Source organism: Vombatus ursinus, unplaced genomic scaffold (assembly GCF_900497805.2).
Source record: "Vombatus ursinus unplaced genomic scaffold, bare-nosed wombat genome assembly UNPS02014821.1, whole genome shotgun sequence".
Classification (NCBI taxonomy): domain Eukaryota; kingdom Metazoa; phylum Chordata; class Mammalia; order Diprotodontia; family Vombatidae; genus Vombatus; species Vombatus ursinus.
Window position 1 is genome coordinate 15,618,195 of NW_020954599.1, and position 22,448 is coordinate 15,640,642.

At 39.7% G+C, this 22,448-nt stretch overlaps 1 protein-coding gene across 1 annotated transcript in view; it reads left to right on the top strand.

The window, feature by feature from the left end:
- The first annotated feature begins 710 nt into the window (after positions 1 to 710).
- Positions 711 to 22,448, top strand: part of SEC24B (SEC24 homolog B, COPII coat complex component) — a 92,344-nt gene continuing 70,606 nt past the window's right edge. The window contains exons 1-2 of the mRNA XM_027837383.1: positions 711 to 846; positions 16,349 to 17,077. Of these exons, the coding sequence (XP_027693184.1) occupies positions 726 to 846; positions 16,349 to 17,077 (850 nt within the window). The 5' untranslated portion in view covers positions 711 to 725. The remainder of the gene's footprint in view (positions 847 to 16,348; positions 17,078 to 22,448) is intronic.

The window sequence follows — 22,448 nt, forward strand, 5'->3', positions numbered from 1 at the left end:
GGATTCGAACTCACCTTCTGCCTCCAAACTGAGAGCTCTTCCCGCCGTAGCGGAGCGGAGCCTCGCCCGCCCAGCCTCGGGACTCCTTCGTAAAACGAGGATCCTGGCGGTAACCGAGTCCCTGGAGGCCTTCCCCCCCTCCCCCGGCCCCGGCACGCTCCGGGTCTAGAACTCTGAGGAAGCCCGCGATGCAGCGGTCTCTTTCCGAGGCTCGCTGCGGGAGGCCAATCCCCGGGCTCCCCGCCTTCCATCAGTTGTGGGATACACCCGGGAAAGGCTGGGGTTGGAGTGGGGAGGGAGACGAAGGGAGGGTCTGCTCCAGGGCATCACCACGGGGACGGAGGTCGGAAAGCTCCGTCGCGTCTCGGGCGCTGACACGTTCGCTTGGGCGTGCGCGAGGCTCGCGGCTCCCGGCGCCGGCGCCAGGGGGCGCTGTGACGGCGGCGTGAGATGGAGGCGGGGGAAGCGGAGGCGGGCGGAGGGCCGGGCCGGACGACAGCGAGGCCAGGGATTCCCGGCAGCGGCGGAGCTGCGGCGGCGTGCGGCTGGCGTAGCGTCGATTCTCCCGTGGAACGCCGGCGCGCCCCCGACTTCCAAGTTCCGGTTCGATCCCTTTGGTGACGCCCGGCGCGTTCCTTCCTCTTCCTCCCGCCTCCCCTCCCCCTTTCCCTTCCCTCTCCCTCCTTCCCTCCCTCCCGGACGAGGAGCCGGAGCCGCCGCCGGTCATGTCCGCCCCTGCCGGCGCCCCGCACCCCCACGCCGCCGCCGCCAGCGCCAGGATCCCGCCCCGGCTCGGAGCGGCGGCCGCCCCCGCCGGCCCGAGCCCGACGCCGCACTACCAGAACGGTGAGGCCGGCTGCGAGAGGGGGAGGCGGGCGGCGGCGCGCGGGGCCTGGGGCGGGCGGCAGGACCGGGCCGGGCCTGGCCTGGCGGCGCGCGGGGCCGCGTCGGGAGGCCCGGGCTCGGATCTGGGCGAGGCGCGGGGACCGGGGGGCGGGGGGCTCGGCTCTGCGGGGCGTCCGCGAGGAGGGGGGGGGGCGGCAGCCCGGATTCTGCGCTGCGGCTGCGGAGCTAGGCTCAAGTTGGAGCTTAAGTTTGCAGACAATTGCGCATCAACGTGCAACGTGGGTGCAACTGTAACCCTGACCTACTTGGGCCGCTCCCCCTCCCCCAGGGTGCAGCTCGGCTCCTTGGGGGGTTCGGAGTTTGTTGCACTTGACACCTGCTCCTTCTCGAACGGAAACTCCCCCTCCTGCAAGTCTGTCTCAGAAATGCATGGGGGGGAGGGGAACGAGCAGCAATCAATCTCCCTCTCTCCCTCCCCCCCTTCTCTCTACTTCTCCCTCTGCCCCTGTTTATCTCTCCTACTCTATCCAGCGATCTATTTCTGTTCTCCCCCCACCCCCAATCGGCTCCCTGCCTCCATCGTATCCCCTCCCTCCCTCTGTCACTGTGTCTCTGTTTCCCTCTCTCCTTTACTCCCTCTGTGAATGTCAGTTTTTGCCCCCCCCCCCCCTCTTTTCCTCTCCCCCTCTCTCTCTTCTCCCCCGCCCCGTCCCTCTCTTCCTCTCTCCTCCTGTGTGTGTGTCTTCGTCTCCCTGCCTGTATCTCACTCTCCTGTGTCCGTCTCCCTTCCACACATCCCCCCACATCCCTCTTCCCTGTGTGTCTGTCAGTCTCCCCCTCCTCTCCTTCCTGTGTGTCTGTCCTCCATCCCTGCCATGCATGCATACACCCACAGCACCCCCCCTCCCCACACACGGAAAAATAGAGTGCTCCTTGTATTGAGTTTTGACTTTTCACGTTCCCCGTGAAAATAAGAAAGCCAATTTTTAAATGAGGTTCTTGTAAGTTGAGTTATTCAGAAAAATTATTTCCAGGAAATCCATCCCCTGTTTGGGGAATGTTAGTGGGTTTAGGCAGGGTAGACTGGAGATTTACTCTGGTTCAAACTTGGAATCATTACAAGTCTGAGTCCTAAAATATACCTCTTCATCTTGTTTTCTTAGTGAAATCTAAATATAAAACTTAAAATATATGCTATGTAGCATCTAGCTCAGTATCCATCTAATTTTTCTAATTGATACTTTTCAAAAAAGGAAGTAAGCTCTATTTGTTTAATCAGTAAATCATTTTGATAATGTTCATTGATTGACACAAGATAAATCTTTTCTGTGGCTAGGAAGGAATATTAGATGGTCTACTTCACAAGATACAGAGAGAATATTTTTGTAACATGCAGAGATGTTATTTTGTCTATTGTATAAGAGGTCCAAACCTGTTTTATGGAGTGAACCAAAGATTTTAGAGTATCATAAACCCATGTTTACCTGGGAGCCAAGCATTATGCCTTTTATGGTTAACTGTTCATTTTCTGTGTTGTGGATTATTGACATTGTGAATTATTTCTGGTGCATTTGTATCATAACCCTACCATCTGTTGGTGAGTGCCTAAGGAATGTAAATGTACAGTGACTTAAGCAAAACAATTTGGAAAATTATTTGGCAAAATTGTTAAAGAAAGTTACATTACTTTTGGCTCCATTTAGCATCAGTTTATTTGTGACTATCCAGTAATAGCCGTTACTCATTTTAAAGAAGCATAACTCATAGTCTGTAGTTATCTATTCAACATTCATTTTGATTTCTAATTCTTATAATCTGATATCACTGTAATTCAATATTTTACTTTATTGCATTCTTCAGATTTAAATTTTTATTTTGTTTTTCAGACAACAAACATTTATTATCTCTCCCACCCCAGATTTTAAAAATTTCAAAGAAAATCAAAACCTTTGTAACAGATAAACACAGTCAGGCAAAACAAGTTTCCACACTTTCCATGTCCGAGTATGTATGTCTCATTCTGCATCTTGAGTCTATAATATCAGTATTAAAAATGCATAATACATTGTCATTTGGACTCTTTTTTTTTAAGGGTAGGGAATGAAGAAGCTGGAAATCCAAATAAAGGATGATAACTAGACTGGTTTTCTAGATTTTCTTTTTCATTAAAGAGTTTTAAAAGTTATCTACATAAGAGACTAACTTCTTTTTTTGTCCTCAATTGGGAACTAGTAGTTGTGTTGCTTTAATTTTTTAAACCAGTTTTCTTCATTCATAGCTTTTTGGAAATAGGTACTTAAATTTTTTCCATTGGACAGCAGATGCAGTTTTAGGAATGATTTATGTCTCCATGTGAAATAGTATTTTTTAATAGTCATTTTTCGTTTCCTTGTAATTCTTATCAAGGTAGAGACTAAATCTTCCACCAGAGAATTGTGTGACAAGTCATTTAACCTAGCAGCTTGTGGTCTTCCCCTTCCTGCAGCTACAATTGTCTGACATGAGAAAGAACTCAATCTAAAGGAGTGGACTCAGAATGTATATTTAAGCTGTTGCTTTGTTTCGCTTTTAAAGGACTTAAGACATACTTTTGAGGTGTTAGCTGTTGGATATACTGGAGATTACTTTGCTTCCACATATATGCTCTTCTCGGAGGAGAAACAATTATATAATTTTAGCAGTCAATAAGGCAACAAGAAAGATAAAGTTGATTATGTTATGAAAATTTGATATAATGGCAGATGTAAATAAAGATAGATCATTAGTTGACCTGGTATTATCTTGTCAGTTATGGGAAACCCTTCAACTCTAAGAACGTATGCAAAATTTAAAATAAAACAGGTACTCCCTAGTATGCCTGAAGTCTCTTCTGATCAGAGCATCTGCCTCAAGTTTCTTCTCCTTGTTTATAGCTAACCAAAAGCATCAGGTCTTCTTATGAAGACATCGCCATGGTGATAATGTGCCTGTCTGGATGCTTAATTTCTGTCTATGCAAATTGATAGAGATCTCTAAGATATTCAGGAAAACAATCTTTTCCCTGGGTGATCTCTAGTGCCTATTACCTAGGGTTTTTAATTATTATTTTTCTTATTTTAGCTGTCTTTCAGTCTATCTCTACCCCATATTAGGTAATTGTTGAATTCACTCCAACAGACATTTATTACTCTATTTAAAGCCAGATGCTGGGAATTTTAAAAAAGTTGTATATGAAGCATTAGATTCAATTCCTTGAGAGCTTTGTATGTATAGAACTTAGCAAGTTACCTCACACATACTTAAAAGACTCAGTTATTTCCTTCATATGGATCCCTTCATTGGGACATCATCCGTATCTTGATAATTGGTGACTCTTGTGTTGCTGTGATTAAAAATTTCATTACCATGAGGTCCGTCTAGGGACAAGTTTCTGTAAACTTGTTAGTCTGGGGTTTGAATGACAAACATAGAGCCCATCACCAGGCCCAGGCTCAGGATCAAAGCTTTTCTAGCTTAATAAAATTTGCCAGAGCTTGGACTTCCCTGGCATAGTCTTGAAGAAGCCAAAGCCCCTTTGACACCAAGGTGAAGCATCATAGTAGGAGAATTTTTTTTTTCCCAACAAAGTAAATGTAATGATATGTCCTGGTGTAGTAGAAAGAATGCTGGATTTGTAGTCAGAGGACTTGCATTCGGATCCAGCTATTTACTACATGTGTGATCTTGAGCCAGTGACCTCAGCTCTACATCTGTTTCCTCATCTGTAAAATGAGGAGGTTGGACTGGACAACTTCTCAGATCCCTTCTTTCTTTAAGTCTGTGGTATTATGCTCAGTCTTATGCTAAGAATCAAAGGAATGTGACCAGCATATCATAGATTATGCTTTTCTTGTGACTAGTTTACTTGTGCCATCCTGGGTCAGCAGTACAACACTGTTGTATAGTGCAGAAACTTGTTTTTGGTTCACTTTTTTTATGGTGCAACCATAAAAAGCCTTATTACTTGACTGGACTGTTGGGATTAGACTTTGCCAATAAAGACTGCTTGGAAGTTAACAGAGACTATATCGCAGGCGTCATGTGTTGAACTGAAATTTAGTTTATGATAGTCATTTCTGCCAGGTTCATAATTAGACAAATCTAGTAATAACTCAGGCTGAAGCCATTGAGCCAGATCTTCAGTATCTTCATTTTGGGTTAAGTTAATTTAAGAATTCTACACCATTTGGGTTTCCTAGAGAAGAAGAATGAGCATTTACAAACTATCGACCCAGAATTGTTGGTTAGGCTTCTCTCAAGGCAGTTAGGTGATACAGTGGATAGAGCACTGGGCCTGAAGTAAATCTTAAGTTCAGATTTGACCTCAGATGCCAACTAGCTCTCTGACCTTGGACAAGTCACTTGACCTCTGCTTGCCTCAGTTTCTCCATCTGTAAAATGTGTGCAATAATAGCGCCCATCTCCCAGGGTGTTGGAAGGATAGATCCTTGTAAAACACTTTGCAAACCTGTGAGTGCTAGTTATCATTATTGACTTTGTTAATGTGGTCTTCTCCAGTAAGACTTTGCACTGTTCTAGCTGTCCAGGCAGATAACTAAAGATTAGTGATTTAATTTCTCTCGTAGACTTCAAAGACCTGCTGTGAGAGGATTTGGGCTTGATTTCATTTGCCTAAAATGCTTTTCTTATCATTTAGGTCTTATGGGAATTCATCTGTTTCTTGATGTTTCCTGCACTTTTTGAACCAGAGAGCCCTTGAATCCATTTTCGGAGCCTTTTTCATAAACGTACTTACTGTGTCGTCCAGCATGCTTGTCCTGCACTGTTTTGTGGCCTGGTCAGAAGGATAAGCTGGGTTTATCAGTTTCCAGTATTGCTTAGCTGTGTGAAGGAAAGCTCGGGGGAGACCTAGGATGAATGGGATTGGCACAGGGAGGTAGAGGGATAGGCTTTTCCCGGTGACGTATCGGGAAGGGACCTCAGCAGCCATCTGGCCCAACCCCCTCGTTTTTCATGTGCAGTAGATAAAAAAAAAATGAACTCTAGAGCTGGTAAGTGATTTGCCCAGGGTTACACAGATAGTAACTAGCCGTCAGAAGCAGGATTTGAACCCAGGTCGTCGGACTTCAGTCGGTGCTCTTTTTATTACACCATAATGACTAGCAAATTAAAAAAATAAATTTCATTCTAGCCAACATTTCTTTCTTCTGGAATCATGTTGCCAGAGTGGCTAATAAGTAACAAAATAGACTATCTTCAGTTTCACTTTCTTTCTAACCCTATGTAATCTTGGGTACAGGGTTTAATTCTTTGCTTGTAAAACTGTTCAGGAAATGGCTGGTTGATTGGATGAGTTTTTTAGATGTTAGTGGATAGTAAGGTGGCCCACAGAAAGCAGGAGGAGGAAATCGTGGCTATTAATTTTTTTTTTTTATTTAAGGCTGGGGTTTCCATGTTTTTCCTCAAATTCTTCCTCCCCTGAAATGAGTCTATTTACAAGCTTTCACACTATTGATAGTAGTCAGCGGTCGATGTGGAACGGGTTTAACATACTGAACTCTAGGTCATCATAGTACGTAGCAGTCCATTTTTCTATGAAGTCTTACAAAAAATGCAATTCAAACATTTACCAAGAAGAGGGCATTGTACTAGATAGGCCCTGGAAATGCAAAGGTGAAAAATCAAAAGTCCTCTGCCTTCAGAGGTCATAGATTTAGAGCCGGTAAGGACCTTTGAGATCATTTAGTTCAACTCTCATTTTACACGTGAAGAAATCTTCCCAATGTAATGAAATGACCTTCTCAAGGTCCCATTGCTAGTGAGTAGTAGAGCCAACATTTGAACCGAGATAGTCTGCTGATACCATTTGAACCAAGATAGTTAAGTGTTCTTCACTCCTTTTCCTCTTGTGTACTCAGTATTATACTATTATAACTTTGGCCAATAATGGGGATACACTTTGGGCTTCTCCAGATTTTTCAGTCATCTCTCCCACCTGCTCCAGCTTGGGCTTTGATTCCCTGGAAAAGTGAAGTAGAAGAAGGAACATCCTACAAACAATTCAATTCAGCACATACTATTAATATTTATTACACTTGACTAGACAGCATTTCTTTTGGGAAAGATAGGGGCATTGTGCCATTGGTGTTAAAAAAACCAAATGGTCCTTACCCTCAAGCATCTTTTAATCTAAGAGGAGGTAGGTAGGACATTCACACAAATAAGTAGGTTGCAAGATGCATGTAGTAGAAGCAAAGAACTCTGGAGAGGTCATATTAGCTTCAAACAATAAAAGGGAAGTAAGGGCAAGAGTCACTCTGCATGTGACCTGGGAGATTCTTCAAGGCTAAGTGTTTAGTTTCTTTTTTTGAGGATTTCTAGAGGATAAACCAGGGGTGGGGAACCTTCGGCCTTAATAAAAGTTTGTTCATAAAACTTGGGCTCAGTCAAAAGGCTGCACCCAAGGACCTAGAGGGCTACAGTGGCCCTGAGGCTGCAGGTTCTCCACCCCTGGAATAAACCAATCATTCTGTACAAATTTATTAAGCATCTGCTAAGGGCCAGGCACCATATACTAGGCACTGGCTTTCCAAAACAAAATGAAACAATCCTTGCTCCTAAGGAGCAGGAGCTTTTGAACAGGGAAGACAATATATACTTATAAGTATATACAAAAGAAAGTAACCTTTCATTAGCAGTGAGGAACCAGAAAAGGCCTTCTAAAGAAGAGGGTGGAGAGTGGGGCTAGAGCTGAGTCTTCAAGTAGGGATTCCTAGGGGCTGAGGTAAAAGTGAGAAGATCCTGGAGTTGGGTACAGCCAATGCTAAGGCAGAGCCAGGAGATAAGAGTGTCCTGTTTGAGAAACAGCAGGTGGGCAGTAGACCTTTGTGGCTGGACCATAGAATATATGGAAGGGGATAGTATGTAAAAAAGACTAGAAAGGTAGGGAGAAAGATCCAGCTTATGAAGAGCTTTGATTGCCAAACATTCCATTTTATGTTTGGACCTTTAGATAATAGGAGCTTTTGGAGTTTATTAGGTAGGTAAGGTGCCTTGGTCACTTCCGTGCTTTAGGAAAATCACTAGTGGCTGTGTGAAGAATGAGTCCTTTGAAATCATTCATAGAATCACAGATTTCAACATGAAAGAGTCCTGAGGGCTTATGTAGTCTCCAGCTCTTCATTTTATAGATGAGAAACCGTGGCCCAGAAAGAAGCATGAGTGATGACTTGTCCACCGTGACACACACAAGTGGCTTCTGACCTAATATGTACTCTTCTTCCCACTCTGTGACAATGTAGGCCCTTAGTAATCCTAATTTGGGAGGGATTAGAAATTAAAGGTCAGTGATGGACACTGCTTTCTTTTCTTTTGTTTTTCTTTCCTTGAAAGCTGAAAAATTCATCTAGCTCTAAAATTTTTGGAACAACTCCTAAATTCAAAACAGTGTGTTTAGCCTAGCCTTATAAGGACCTCCACAACTTTCTGTAGTACTATTTCTCCCTCAGGGTAAAAGACTCACTTACAGAGGCCTTGCTTTTGAAAGACAAGCCCTGGGACACAAAGTAGATACACATACAGCCTGGGAAATCTACAAGTGATGACTAGTTCCTGACTCATTAGAGTTGCTGACTCTTGCTGCCCAGTATGTTCTGTATGATTTCTACATAGGCCTATTTAAAGTCTGAGAAAAGAAAGCATGTACTTGCTAAAATTCCCAAGATACATCGGTTCACATCATGCCAATATAGAATGTAGATTTCCTTCAGAGTTTTTAGCTATTTTCATACTGACTTTATGTAAAGCTATCAGCATATTCTAGCATATGTTATTGATACCCTTGTTGATAATTAATCATTGAGTGGTGGAAAGCATGCTGAACTTAAGAGTCAAGAGAGACTTAGGTTCATATCCTGCTTCTGGCACTTAGTAGCTGTGTGACCATAGGCAGGTCACTGCATGACTGAGTAAGCTTCAGTTTCTTCATATGTAAAATGGGGATAATAATAATAATAGCATCTAGGGTTGTTAGGATCAAATGAGATAATGTATTTGCAAACCTTAGAGCACTATGTAAATGTTATCTTGTTATTAAAAAAAAATTCAGTTTCTAGCGGTGGTCCTGCTTAATTAGTTTGGTATGATTTTTTTTTAAACAAAAAACATTTTTGCAGTACTGTTGTCCTTGACGTTCCTTTTAAGATTACAGAAGAATTCGTTTTCCAGACCTTTAAGGCTGACCTCTTTCACAGTCATTGAAATGTAAGCTAGGAGAAGACGACTAAAACAAATAGCATTTACAGTTTTGATGATCCTATGTCATTTGGCGGACTCTGGGCAAGTCATGTCACAAATTTTAGAAGTTTGGAAATGAGAGGCAAAGGGCAACTTTCTCATCTTACTCTTGACATAAATTCAAAAGAATAGGTTAAAAAAAAAAAATTGATCCCTTAAAGTAGAAGAGGGGAGAAACTTGGCTAGACAGTATTTCTTCTGGGAAAGATAGGGGTAAACTGTGAGTTAACATTGTGATATAGCAGCCAAAAAATCTACTGTGATGTTATGCTACATTAAGAGGAGCATAATGTCTAGAATGAAGGAAGGAATGAATAGTCCTGTGTGCTGTTCCTATCAGACCATTTCTGGAATATAGTGTTCAGTTCTAAAGACCATATTTAAAATTTTGGAGAGCAAAGGTTTTTGATTTGGGATTGTCTAGAAGAGACCAGCAAGGATAGTGAAGGGCTTCAAGAGCATGCCTTACAAAAATTGGTTGGAGGTGGGGGAAGGTAGCTATCTTCAAGTATTTGAAACAACTGTCATGTGAAAGATAGATTTGATTGGTTTTATCTGCTTGTACCCAGTGGGAAGAGCTAGGAGCAATGTGTGGAAATTATGGAAAGACAGATTTAGACTGAGTATAGGGAAGTTAGATCTGTCAAAAGATAAGTTGGACTGTCTGGAGAGAATGGCTCTTCCCCTCACTCAAGGACTTGGGGGTCACTGGATGACTGACTGTTTGGTGGGGATATGTTGTAGAGGGAATTCTTGTGCAGGTCTTGGTAACTGGTTGCTAATTGGCCTCTGAAATCCCTTTCAGCTTGTTTCTGTAAGTACTATAAGGACCAATTATAAAGAGTGTAATTTACCTAGCTTTGAAGTATAGCTCTTAAAGCTCTTGAAGTATAGCATTTTACATAGTTTATAACATCAGACTTTTAAAAATTGTGGTAAATATTTTAATGTAAGTTTTAAACTGCTTTTTTCCTGAAGACTTTATAGAACACATGTGGTCCACAAAATTTGAATGTAAAATTAATTTCACTTAGTAAACATTTATTTAAGTGCCTTATTTGTGAGTCCCTGTTGGCAATAGAAAGATAAATTAGATATCATCTGTACTCTCAAGGAGCTTCCAGTTTAATAAATGAGATGATTGTGCCAGTATTCTAGCACTTTCTGTTATTAATGGTCTTAAGAGTAGCACAGAGAGGAATTCTGAAGAGTAATAATTATGTCTTAGAATGTGGGAAATATCTTTTGAGCCAGGCCTTGAAGGATGCATGAGATCTTAAGAAGTAGGTTTGGCCAATTTTTTTTGGATTACACACAGAGGAAATCACACTAGCAAAAGCAAGGGACCAGGAGAGCAAATACCATGTTTGGGAATAAATAGCAGGTAGTCCAATTCACCATTGCATTGAATACCTATAGAAGAACACTGTGAGCCAAGATTGGAAAAGGTGCTTGGCACTCACATTGAATGCCAGTCTGAGATGTTTGTACAAGCCAGGGGATAAATATGGTGAAAAGAAAGCTTTGTTTCTGATGTTTGGGATACATTGGAAGGAAGCTGGGCAACCAGTTACCAAGCTGTTTTAAATATTGCAAATCAAATGCTAAGTCAAATGCACTATAGGAGCTTACAATTTAAAATAATCCAGTGTAATTTGTTTTGTAAATCCGCATATTCTTATATCAGGTTTGTTTAAAACAGGGGACACCTATGATCCATCTTCCTTTGGAGTGAATTATACATCCTTTAGAAAGTGGTCTAGCCTAGTGCTTTGCACATAGTAAGCACTTAATTAATGATGATTGGATAAGAGAGGCTTTGTGGTCTAATGGATGGAATGCCATACTTGGAGTAAGGAAGACACTGAGTTCAAATTCCGCCTCTGATCATGAGTAAGTCACTTAACCTAACTCTCTGAGCCTCAGGAAATTCCCTAAGACTTTTCTGAGTTATAGACCAATTGCTGTCTGCCTTGATAGAGGAAGTTTCCAAACCAGTAAAAGAATATAGGTCACTGATGTAGAAACATGACTTCAACTTTTTGTTTAAAGGTAAAGCTGGAAATAATTTCTGTTACCTGGACCAGATAAGGTCCAGGCAATGCTTGTTGGAAATTAGAGATAGGGGTTTCCTGTTCTGTGATGTTATCTTTCACACTAATTGGCCAGCAACTCACTGAAAATATTCACAGAAATAACTTTTTAAATTCCCCTTTCACCTTGTGCTGAATACAAATTGATGTTTGTAAACACTTGAGCTAGGCTTGTCTTTTATTGTGGTATGATTCTTATTCTTTTGCCTCTGAAGAATGGATGCCCAGGTGCCCCTCAGTTGGAATAATTGAATAAGTCATGATATATGAATGTGTTAACTACTCTCATTCCATAAAAAATGATGAAAAGTTCAATTTTCAGAGAAATTGGAAAGTCAAGTGAACTGACGCAGAGTGAAGTAAGCAGAACCAGGAGACCTATTTGTGCATCAGCAACAATGTTGTGAAAACAAACAACTTTGAAAGACAGAAAAACTCTGATCAGTGCAATGACCAACCACAATTCCAATGGATTCTTGATGAAACTTGCCATTCAACTACTGATCTAGACATGCTGGATACAGGGCAGATTGAGGCATAAATTATAAATTATTTGGACATGACCATCTCAGGCTTTTTTTAATTACACATATTTGTAATGAGGGCTTTGTTATTCTTTTTCAGTGGAGGAGTAGGAAACAGAAGGCAGATTTTTGTGATTAATTGAAAAAAGAAAATTTAATTTAATGTTAGTTTAAAAAAAGGAATAGATATTCAGTTTGTCTTAGGTAGCTTTTAATATCAAAATTCAAAGCTATACATGTGCATCTTTGAAGTTCTCAATTGGATCTTCCCACTTTGAGGATCATAGAGTTTTTCCTTGTCGATATATAACATTTGAAATGAATACAGGAGAGCCATCGAAGAATCAGAAGCCTGGAAAATATAGCAACCTTCCATTAATGTTTAAAATTGACCATCCTCCAGATGTGTTTACCAAACCATTCCATTCCTTTCCTTTCCTCAATCCTCACCAACCTTCCCTCAGTATAGGCATTAAAATCTTTACTACGTATATTTCAGAATTGTTATACATCCAGTGAAAGGCTGGATGGGGTAATAGATAATAGTTCATTTTCTAGATTGTACAGTACCTAATTTATCCTAGGATTCTTAGTCATTGTTTCATTAATTCAGAAAGCATTTATTACACACATACTATGCACAATGATTGTTGTTTTTTGTTTTTTTTTATTGTTTTGTTTTTCGAGGCAATTGGGGTTAAGTGACTTGCCCAGGGTCACACAGATAGTAAGTAAGTGTCAAGTGTCTGGTCTGACACTATATTTGAACTCAGGTCCTCTTGACTCCTGGGCCGGTGCTCTATCCACTGCGCCATTTAGCTGTCCCCCACAACGATTGTTTAGACCAGCAGGAAGATCTCTAGCCTGTTGGGGGTTGTTCTTCTTTGGAAGATTTATGAGAGCTCATGACTTCACAGGATGTGAAGCTCAGAGGGATAATAGGTCCTCAGATTCAAAAGCTAAGAGCTGCAAAGGACTTTGGAAGCCATCCTGGCACACTCACAAGCACTCGGAGGACTCCTAACAGCACACCACGACTCAGAAGTGGAAGTACTGATTCATGAATCTCAGAGGAACGTGGTTAAAATTTTTCCTGTTCAAGCTGCCTGTGTGGCTTCAGCAAGTCACTTAACCTTGCTAGGCCTTAGTTTCATCTGTAAAAATGTGGAAGTTAGACTAGATGACCTCTGAGGTACCTTTCACCTCTCAGTCTATTCTCCTGTGAACTTTACTACAAATTAGGCTAAGCGTGTTTAGGAGAAGTGCTCAGAGATTGCATGGCATCGTGAATAAAAAGCTAACTTTGGAACCAGGAAGACAGGTTCAGGTCCTGCCTTTGGCACGTTGGAGGTGATTCTGGGCAAGTCACTTCACATTCAGTGCTCTAGGAAACTAAAACTATAGATAGAAAAGGTGCCGCATCGATAGGAGTTTCCTCACCCAGGATTTCCCTATATCAATGAAATCACAGGTCTGGTTCCTATCCCTATACTAAGAGGAGTACAGACCAAATGCTATGAATTCAAATGAGGAAACTATTTCCTCCTTTGTAAAATAATCAGGTTAGACATAGTGATGTCTAAATTTATTTCAAATCTAATATCCATTTATTTTTAGCTATTTATCTGCAAGAGTTATCAGGAAAGGCTTCCTGGGGGAATTGGCATTTTAACAGGGCCTTGAACAGTTTCATGTAGTGGAAACGGGGGATAGGGGTGCATTTCAGATATAAGAAATTGAAAATAGTCCAGTTTATTGTTTTTACTGTGTGCATATCAGTTTGACAGATTTATTGAGAGGCAGCTATTTTCTCTACACTGTGTAATGTAGTGGCATGGGAGAGATGGGGACAGAATTTTTTTAAAAAATGAGGTCTGTGGTCTCAAGGAGTTTAAATTCTAACAATACAGGTGTATAGTGTTTTTATCTTTGACTTATAAAGTGCTTTTATATGGTCTTATCTTATGATCCTTATAAGAATTATATGAAGGATACAGAACAGACTTTTACAGATGAGGAAACTGAGATTCATCAAGTGGAAGTCATTTTCTGAAAATCACTCTGCTAATGATTAGCAGAGACTAAGATCAGAAACTAATTTTCCTGCCTGGTAATTGAGTGCTTTTTTCCCAAGTATATCACACTAGATCATTTTATCCTCTCTTGATAGTATAGCCTAGCTATCAACTCATAATTCTTCTGTAATTTAAAAGGACTTAATGAGTTCTAAGGCCAATTGGATAACACAGTGGGTAGAGAGCCAGGAGTCTTTCTGGAGTCAGAAAGACTCATCTTCCTGAGTTCAAACCTGGCCCCACACATTTACTAGCTGTGACCCTGGGCAAGTCACTTAACTCTGTTTGCCTCAGTTTCCTCATCTGTAAAAGGAGCTGGAGAAGGAAATGACAGACCACTTAAGAATCCTTGTCAAGGAAATTCAACTGAACAGGATAGTTCTGGCTTGCTTATAAAATGTATTTATAAGTTTGGGCAAACTTATAGATGAAAAGAAGTAATTCTTTTGTAAATGTTTTATTTATGACTTTGCTTTTACATAACGTTCATTTCTGAATATACACTTCGACTTCCCCTACCAGCAAACATTCTCTTGTAACAGATTTTTTCTTTTTTTTTAAATTAATTTCTTTTGAATTATCAACAATCACTTCCATAAGCTTTTGAGTTTTAAATTTTTCTCCCCCTCCCTCCCTATCTCCCTTCCCAAGATGGCACGCAGTCTGATATAGGATATTCATATACATTCTTATTAAACATATTTTCACATTAGTGATGTTGTAAGGAAGAATTAGAACCAATAGGAGGAACCACCAGAAAGAGGAAACAAAACACAACAGAAGAAAAAAAAATAGCAAATAGTATGCTGCAATCTGCATTCAAATTCCGTAGTTCTTTCTTCTTTGTGGATAGCATTTTCCATCATGAGGCCTTTGGAGATGTCTTAGATCCTGTAACAAAGATTTTTTAAAAGTTTAGAAATAACATGTAATACATTAGTGCTGTCATACAGCATGTGCTGTATTCTACAGCCATAGACTTCTGACAAAAAAAGGGAAGTTCAGTTTCTCGTTTCTTTTTTGGAGCCGATGTTGGCCATTAGGCAGAATTCACTCTTTTGTATTGTTCTTTTCATTTCTTCTGCCACGGTTCTTTTGCATAATGTTTTGCTGATTCTATTTACTTTATTCTAAGTGGATTCATAGAAGTACAGTAACACTCATAACACAATAATTTTAATAATATTTTTAAAGGTTAAAATAAGTTTTAAGAATGAGAAAGCAAAGGGCACTGAGTTTTTTGATTACATTTTCCATTGAAAAATCTATTTGATTTTTTTTTTTTAGGTTGCTTTTCGAAGAACAATGGAAGAATGTAAAATGTCAGCATTTCACCCTTGAGGGTGCTTTGAGTCATTTATTTTGAATGATTTATAAGCTTCTTTTTTAATAAATTTAAAGCTTTAATGTGAAATAACAGATAATGAATATTTTTGAAGTGTACAGTAATGAAAATATTATAAGGTATTTTTGTGGATTTGAAGAAATGACTTAAGTGTTTCTGTTGTATTCATAAGAATAAGTAAACTTTTAGTAGATAAAAACATTCTTGTTATTTTTAGAAGATTGACATTTGAGCTTTTTGGATATGGTAATGTTTTATTTCCCTGCTTCCATATCTGTGACATGGATAAGCCAAATAAGTCGTTAGGAAATGAGTAGTCATTTAAATAGATTTGTTTAATACTTACTAAGTTACCCTCATGATTCAAAATTGATAGTGTAGTTCTTTGATGGAACATTCCAGATACCATCAATTTGTATTAATTGGGTAAACAAGAACATTAACTTTTTTTTTCTTAAGGATTAGTATTTGGTTCTCTTTTTCTTTTTTAAACTCCTAAATGAGAACTTTGAATGTAAATCTAATGTTTCTGATCATCCTGCAAGAAAATTTAATTAAAGCTCTTAGAAATTAGGGTGTCATATAGACATATATTGTGTATTCTCAACATAATTGTAACGGAAACATGAATAGTATTCCCTCTCCAACACTTCTCAGCTTCTTTCTTAATTCTATAGTGAAGTCCTCATCGTGACTGCCATAGAGATATGGTTGAAATTGATACAGTATTACCCAGTAAAGGATTAAGGAGCTCTCAGGCCTTTGAACGTGTGTTGTTGATAGTAAAAGAGCGTAATGATGATCATGTTGTACCTTTTATTAAATTACCCGTAACAGTGTAAATTTTTTATCTTCTGGTTTCCTGTTAAGAGATGGAAAAGGCATAGTCTTCAGTTTTACTGGGAAAAACGCGTGAGCTGTATAGAAAGATTGACTTATCCTAAAGCTCATAGAAGAAGTAGTCACTATGCTAGGAGTAGAACTAAATTGATAGACATCTGTGACAATGTAACCTCCCAAAGTAGGTTGTCATGTTGAGAAAAAGTTAGGTCACTCTTCAGGTAGGTGCTTAGAAATATTGCCTTGTATAAACACTGATTTTTCCCCCTTCTTAAGGACCACTCTTTCATACTCTGGTACCTTAGTTGCTTGTTTCAGTGATTTATGTGAGGATTTTCTTCCTTTTCTTAGGTCCAGCACAGAATCAGATGCAGTTTCCACCTGGATATGGATTACAGTCTCAAGGCTATGTTGTTCCCTCAGGACTCTACTCCCAAGGACCTGGGAAAAGTACCCCTCTGCCATTGGAAAGCCAGTATGGTACTGATTATCATTCTGGCCACTACACAGTACCAACACAAAATGTGACTCTTGCTCCAGGTCCTAGCACAGTGAACATGCAGCCGGGATCACAGCAGGTATATGGCCGGGGTCCTCCTGCTCCTCATACTGTAGGGTCCACTCCTGGATCATTCCCAGGTGGTGTTGCATCTTCAGCATCCCATTTACACACAGGTAGACCCCAGCCATACTCCTCCTTTGGTAATCACTACAACAGTCCAGGCATTCCCTCTGCCAGTTCTTCCATTGCTTCTCAGGGATTTCCCCTTACTTCTGGCCATTATGCTATGTCTACTGCTTCGGGTGCTGTGTACCCTAGTGTTTCATATCCTTCGGTGCCTGCTGGTGATCCATATGGGCAAGTGTTTACTTCACAGAGTACTTCAGTCATCACACAGTTTAAAGATAATTCATTTCCTGGTCAAAACACAGCCGTCGACCATCCACCGCAGCAGCGACTGAGTCCTGTGGGATATAGTGCTTCATCATGGGCAGCTCCAGGCCCTCAGTCAACCCAAGACAACCTTACCCAAAATCACATTGGATCCCTGGCTACAGCAGGCAACACCTCTAATGCAGGTATGTCACTAAACTGAAATCTAGAAAAGCTTATAGTTGAAGTTCACTTTTTTCTATAGTGGATCGTTATCTTTCTGAAGGTTAAAAATGTGTTGTCTTATGGAGAAGTTGGAAATGTAGTTCACCTTTTAATTTGCACACATAGTTGCCCAACTATCTGATTTTGTTCTAGTTCAGTCCCTTGCATATAGTGGAGACCCCATGATATTTGTGTCTTGATGTGCAACATATGACTGGAATCCACCAAATCCTAAAGTTGTGGTGCTTAATTGGTGAGGTCCAGGAAAGATGATCCTCTCTGAAGTTATGCTTCAGCCAATTAATTAAACATTCACTTAGTAGCCATAATATACAAGTACTCTAGTGGATGCTGAGGAAGAGATGAATCAGAGGCTCTTGTTGCCTTGAAGAAGGAATGTGGTGTTTAATTTAGCAGATTAGCTAGGTAGACACCCAGACAATTCTGTTATTGTCATTTCCTACTGTACAGATCAGGGAGGGTGGCATGGGTAGAAGTACACTTGAAACAGAGCTTGAAGAAAGGGTTTCACATTTGAGATGGGCTGCTCTAGTTGCCTTCGTCAGAGGCACAGTCACTCGGTAGGTTATGTTATTGGGAGTGAAGTTGGAGAGAATGTGGAGGTTAAAAAAAAAAAAAAGGTAGGCTAGAGTGCCAGGCCATTAGGAATTTGAATTTTATTTGGTAAGAGAGAGTCATTAAAAAGTTTTTTAGCAGAAGAATGACATGATCAGATCTACTTGTGGAGATGGTGGGACTTTCACATAGCTCAGGAGAGGTTAGGGCTAGAAATTTAAATTTGAAGTTATCTACTTACAGGTATAATAGTTGAAATTGTAGGAATAGGTGAGTTTGCCAAGAAAAAAAGTGGATCGAAAGCCATGGAGTAGACCTACATTAAGAGGGAAGGAGAAGTGAGAGGAGCCAGAAAAGGATTGTGTAGGGCGTTAAAAAGAAAACCAGGAAACATGATGGCAAGGAAACCAAGAGAGGAGAGAATATCAAGAAAGTTGAATATTGTCAGTAAAATTGGACACTGCAGAGACAAAATGAAAACCAACTTCTCTGGCCAGACCATGCAGCTTTATAGGAGCGATTATTTTCCAGCTATAGTGAACCAGGGTGCCCTTTGACTTACTGCAGCAAAGGTTGGTGAACTGCCTGCCACAACAGGCTATTCCCAGGATTTTCATCCTATTCCCTCAGGTTGGTAAAGTCGGAAATGAAAAGGAAGAATAATTTGGAACTTGCCAGGCTGTTAGCTAACCGGCATTTGCTTTTCTTTCCCTGCTCCTAAATGTTTGGTGTTTGCTTTTGTCTCTTGTAGGACAAAGTATAATTAAATCAATGAGATTAAGAATCTTTTGCCTTTATTATTGTTGTATTTGTAGTTGACTGTACCGTTTTCATTGTTTGCAAACTTGGATCTGCAGAGACTGCCTTGAACTCAGATTGAAAATTTATGCAGATATGATTGGGAATTAATAAAGTAACATCTCTAGAGAATATTGTAAAGATTGGATGATAGTATGCCAGCAGTGTTGTCAGAGGAATTGGGTGAGAGCTTTGCCTAAGATTCTTTCAACTATGAGCGTGTGTGATGCTATGGTATATAGGAGAAGAAGAAAGTAGTTCTTCCCCCTTTTCTCTCTAGTGTAGGAGTAAAAGTGGTTGAGTGGAAACTGAATTGTCCTAGGTTCTGAAATTAGTGAGTAGTAAGGGGATGTTTATACACTGAAAAAGTGGTAGACAGTTTATTGATATTGATTTTTCATGGGAGCAAGGAAAGATTATTAGAAAACGTATTCTATTGGCACAGGTTAGCGTGTATTCCTTTTGTAAATGTGACATTGCACAATACTAGCAATGTCAAAAGTACCATCAGTTAGGAAGTTGATCCAATGTAATTTAGCACACAATAGAGTGAGCTATAGGAAAATATTGGGAACACCGATCTATTGTGAAGGGATGGAAGGCTATACTTTTACTTATCACTTTTTGGACTAGTAAATTGCTTTTGCCCAAATCAGAATTAATAAAATTTCAGAACCAAAATAAGTCTTAGGAATGTTTGGTTATGAATCACTAAGCCAATTTGTAGGTCACTTTTCAGACTTACCCACTACCACCAGGGAAAAAAAAAAGGATTAAATTTGAACACTTGAATTTAAAGTATTAGTAAGTTTTAATTTTCCTAGCATACCTCCTTTTATAGGATTTAATGTGGCTCTCATTTCTGTGTTAAGAGATTGAAGGTATAAACTACCTATTATAAGTATGCATATTTAATTTTTGCTGTAAACAACTTAACCTTTGAGTAATTTTGACATGGTTATCAATTGTGACGTTGAATATTTTTTCTACTCAATTACTGATTTTCTCATTTCACTGTTAGAAATGTTTAAAAATGCTTTAGTGATAATTTTGCATATTTATTAGCCTACAGTTTAGCAAATATTAATGGGGAAAAGAATGAGTATAATAATTATAACTCAGGCAGTTAATGAAATGATCACATTGGAGGCAGAGAATAAGAAAAAGACCATGACACTTAATCTGCCTTTATGGTTTGGGAAAGTGCATCAGTGTGTTAAGATTCAGGACTGCTAGTTACTCTAGTGTTAGGTTTAATGGAGTGTGGTATATACTTGTTGTTTACTTAACACCATGGCTACTTCATTTTGCTGTAGTTCTTAGGATGGATTATAACTAGTTTTCAACCACACCCTTTAATCAGCCCATATGGGTCACACATACCAAAAAGAAGTCTACACGTCTACACATCATTATAGCCATAGAAGGATTTACCTGGGAGAAAGGGAGCATATTCTTTTTTAACAATGTCGAGGAATTGGAGATACCAGGCACCAATAATGTGAATACTAGCTTATATTTTCATAGTACTTAATGGTTACAAAATACTATATATTCAGTCACATTTGATCCTCACAGTAATCTTGTGAAGTTGGTATGTGTAAGTGTCATTTTCTCCCTTTCACAGATGAAAAAAACAAGTCTTGAAAGGGACTTGCCAAAGTCATGTAGCAAAAAAGGCACCATGAGACAGAACTAGAATCCAATCAAACCTTTCTTTTACCCTTCCATTAGATGGGTTTTAACTTAGCATACTAACCTAAGATGGGGAGCCAACTAATGAAAGTTCAGTACATTACAAGCTAGGATGAAACTGTGGAGGACAGAAGTAAACAAAGTATTCATATTTTTAAAAAATGATTAAAAGAAATTTAATGTTTATGACAAAATGTGGATAGATATTAAAATCAAAATAAAGACGTGATCATTAGGACACTGGCCATAATCAAATATTTTCTTTTTTATAATAAAAAAAATTGATAATTGATAATCAAGTATATGCAGATCATATATTGCTATAGTACTAAATTACCAAGAGATGATCTGAATGCTTCTTTTTTTTAACCTTAAAGTGACCAAGTAATTAATAAAACTAATTTGTTTTTTCTAATCCTAAACTCATAGTTACTAAGACCTACAATTTTCTAATGACAACTGCTGGGCAAAAATGCATATTCAAACGAGCAGAAACATAAGAATTTGGTGCCATTCATTAGTCTTGATTTCATTGTTAAGGATACATTCTGTAAATTTATGAAGTTCTTTATAATTATTAATGTAAGCTATTAATCAGCAATTATAGCTTTGTGTTTTTACTAATTTTTCATTCAGCCAGAGTTGTTTAAATTATATAATGTTCTTGTTTGGGGAAAAGTACAAGGCAGCTCAGCATTGTTCTATTCTAGGCCACCCAAGAGTGACAAGTTTTGTCAAGGTTAAGCTAGTGGAATGGGTTGACTTTGGGAGATGTCTTGGTAAGTTTTATTCTATGCTTGATTGCTGTGTCTCAAATTACATAAGTAAGTATATAATCTCACCTTTCCAGCAACAGAGAAAATGAACTGATTGTGAGAGTAAAGCTAAAGTGGGTTTAAAATAAGTAAATGTTTTAAAGGAATCAAACCATTCTCTTGTTAAGGAAAATACAGTATAAGTATTTTGCTTTACTACATTTGCAGAATAGATCGAATATACTCATTACTACATAAAAAATGACTCAGTATTCTCCTGAGCTACTTATTTATTTGCCTGCTCATTGATTTCTCTGTCTGTTTGTCTGTTGGAGGCTGGATCTCTCTATCTTGCCCGGGCTGGAAGTATAGCAGTCATTCCAGGGCTGATCTCACTGCTATTTGACATGGGAACTTTGACCTGCTCTATTTCTTATCTGGGCTGGTTCCTTCCTCCTTAGGCAGCCTGGTAACCATCTCCTCTGTTCTCAGGGGCTTACCAGACTTAGTGTGGACTCCCAATCAACTTGAGCACAGAATTCCCAAGTTCAAGTAGTCTGCCAGCTCTGGGTGACTCCCTAGTAGCAAGGAATTAAAGGCGTGGACCACCCAATATGGCTGTGTGTGTGTGTGTGTGGCAGTCAGGGTTAAGTGACTTGCCCAGGGTTACACAGCTAGTAAGTTTCAAGTGTCTGAGGCTGGATTTGAACTCAGATCCTCCTGACTCCAAGGCTGAAACTCTATCTACTGCGCCACCTAGCTGTCCTCCCAATATGGCTTTTCAAAGAAAGTATGAATGCTAACAGCCTTTCAAAGTGATCAGCTAACATCTGGAATGAATTGATGCCCTAACTTGATTACATTTCCATTTAATCTTGTTGTCCTCCCAAGAGATCTCAGTTCTAAAGTCTCAACATTTACCTGGGAGAGTTCATCTCCTCTCTTGGTTTCTGCCATCATTTATAGACTATTAAATCCTTTGCATGTAGTAGATACTTAATAAGTTAATCTGGATCTTTAGCCTTTGCTTGCTCCAGGCCCACATTTCTACTTCCATATCACGACCTCAGAGTCAGCATGTCAGAACTACTCTTCATCGCCCCAACCAGTCTTCCTTTTCAGGAGTCATTCATTCAGTAGCATTTCACACCAATTTTGTGCTGGGGAATGGAATAACACTGCCTGCTTTTTTCCACTATTACCACCACTTCTCTAATCTTTTCAATCTTAAACCCTCTGAGTCTTTCTTTTCCTTTATGCTCTGTGTCCAATCTGTTACTACATCCTGTCATTGCTTCCTTTTAGTGTAAATGGGAAAAAGAAAGAGGGAGCATAGGCACGTCCTTGTTTGCTGCAGGAAAATCTGTTTGTCAAGCTTAAGAGGGGCTTTGTTACTTGATCTAGAATTGTAAGGAAGAGGAGAAATTGTGAGACTGCATTATGTAGCACACATTTCTGGGGAAGAGATTAACAGCACCAGGAGGTGGTAGCAATAAGGGAGTCAGTAGGTTCTGACCAAGAACTCTCT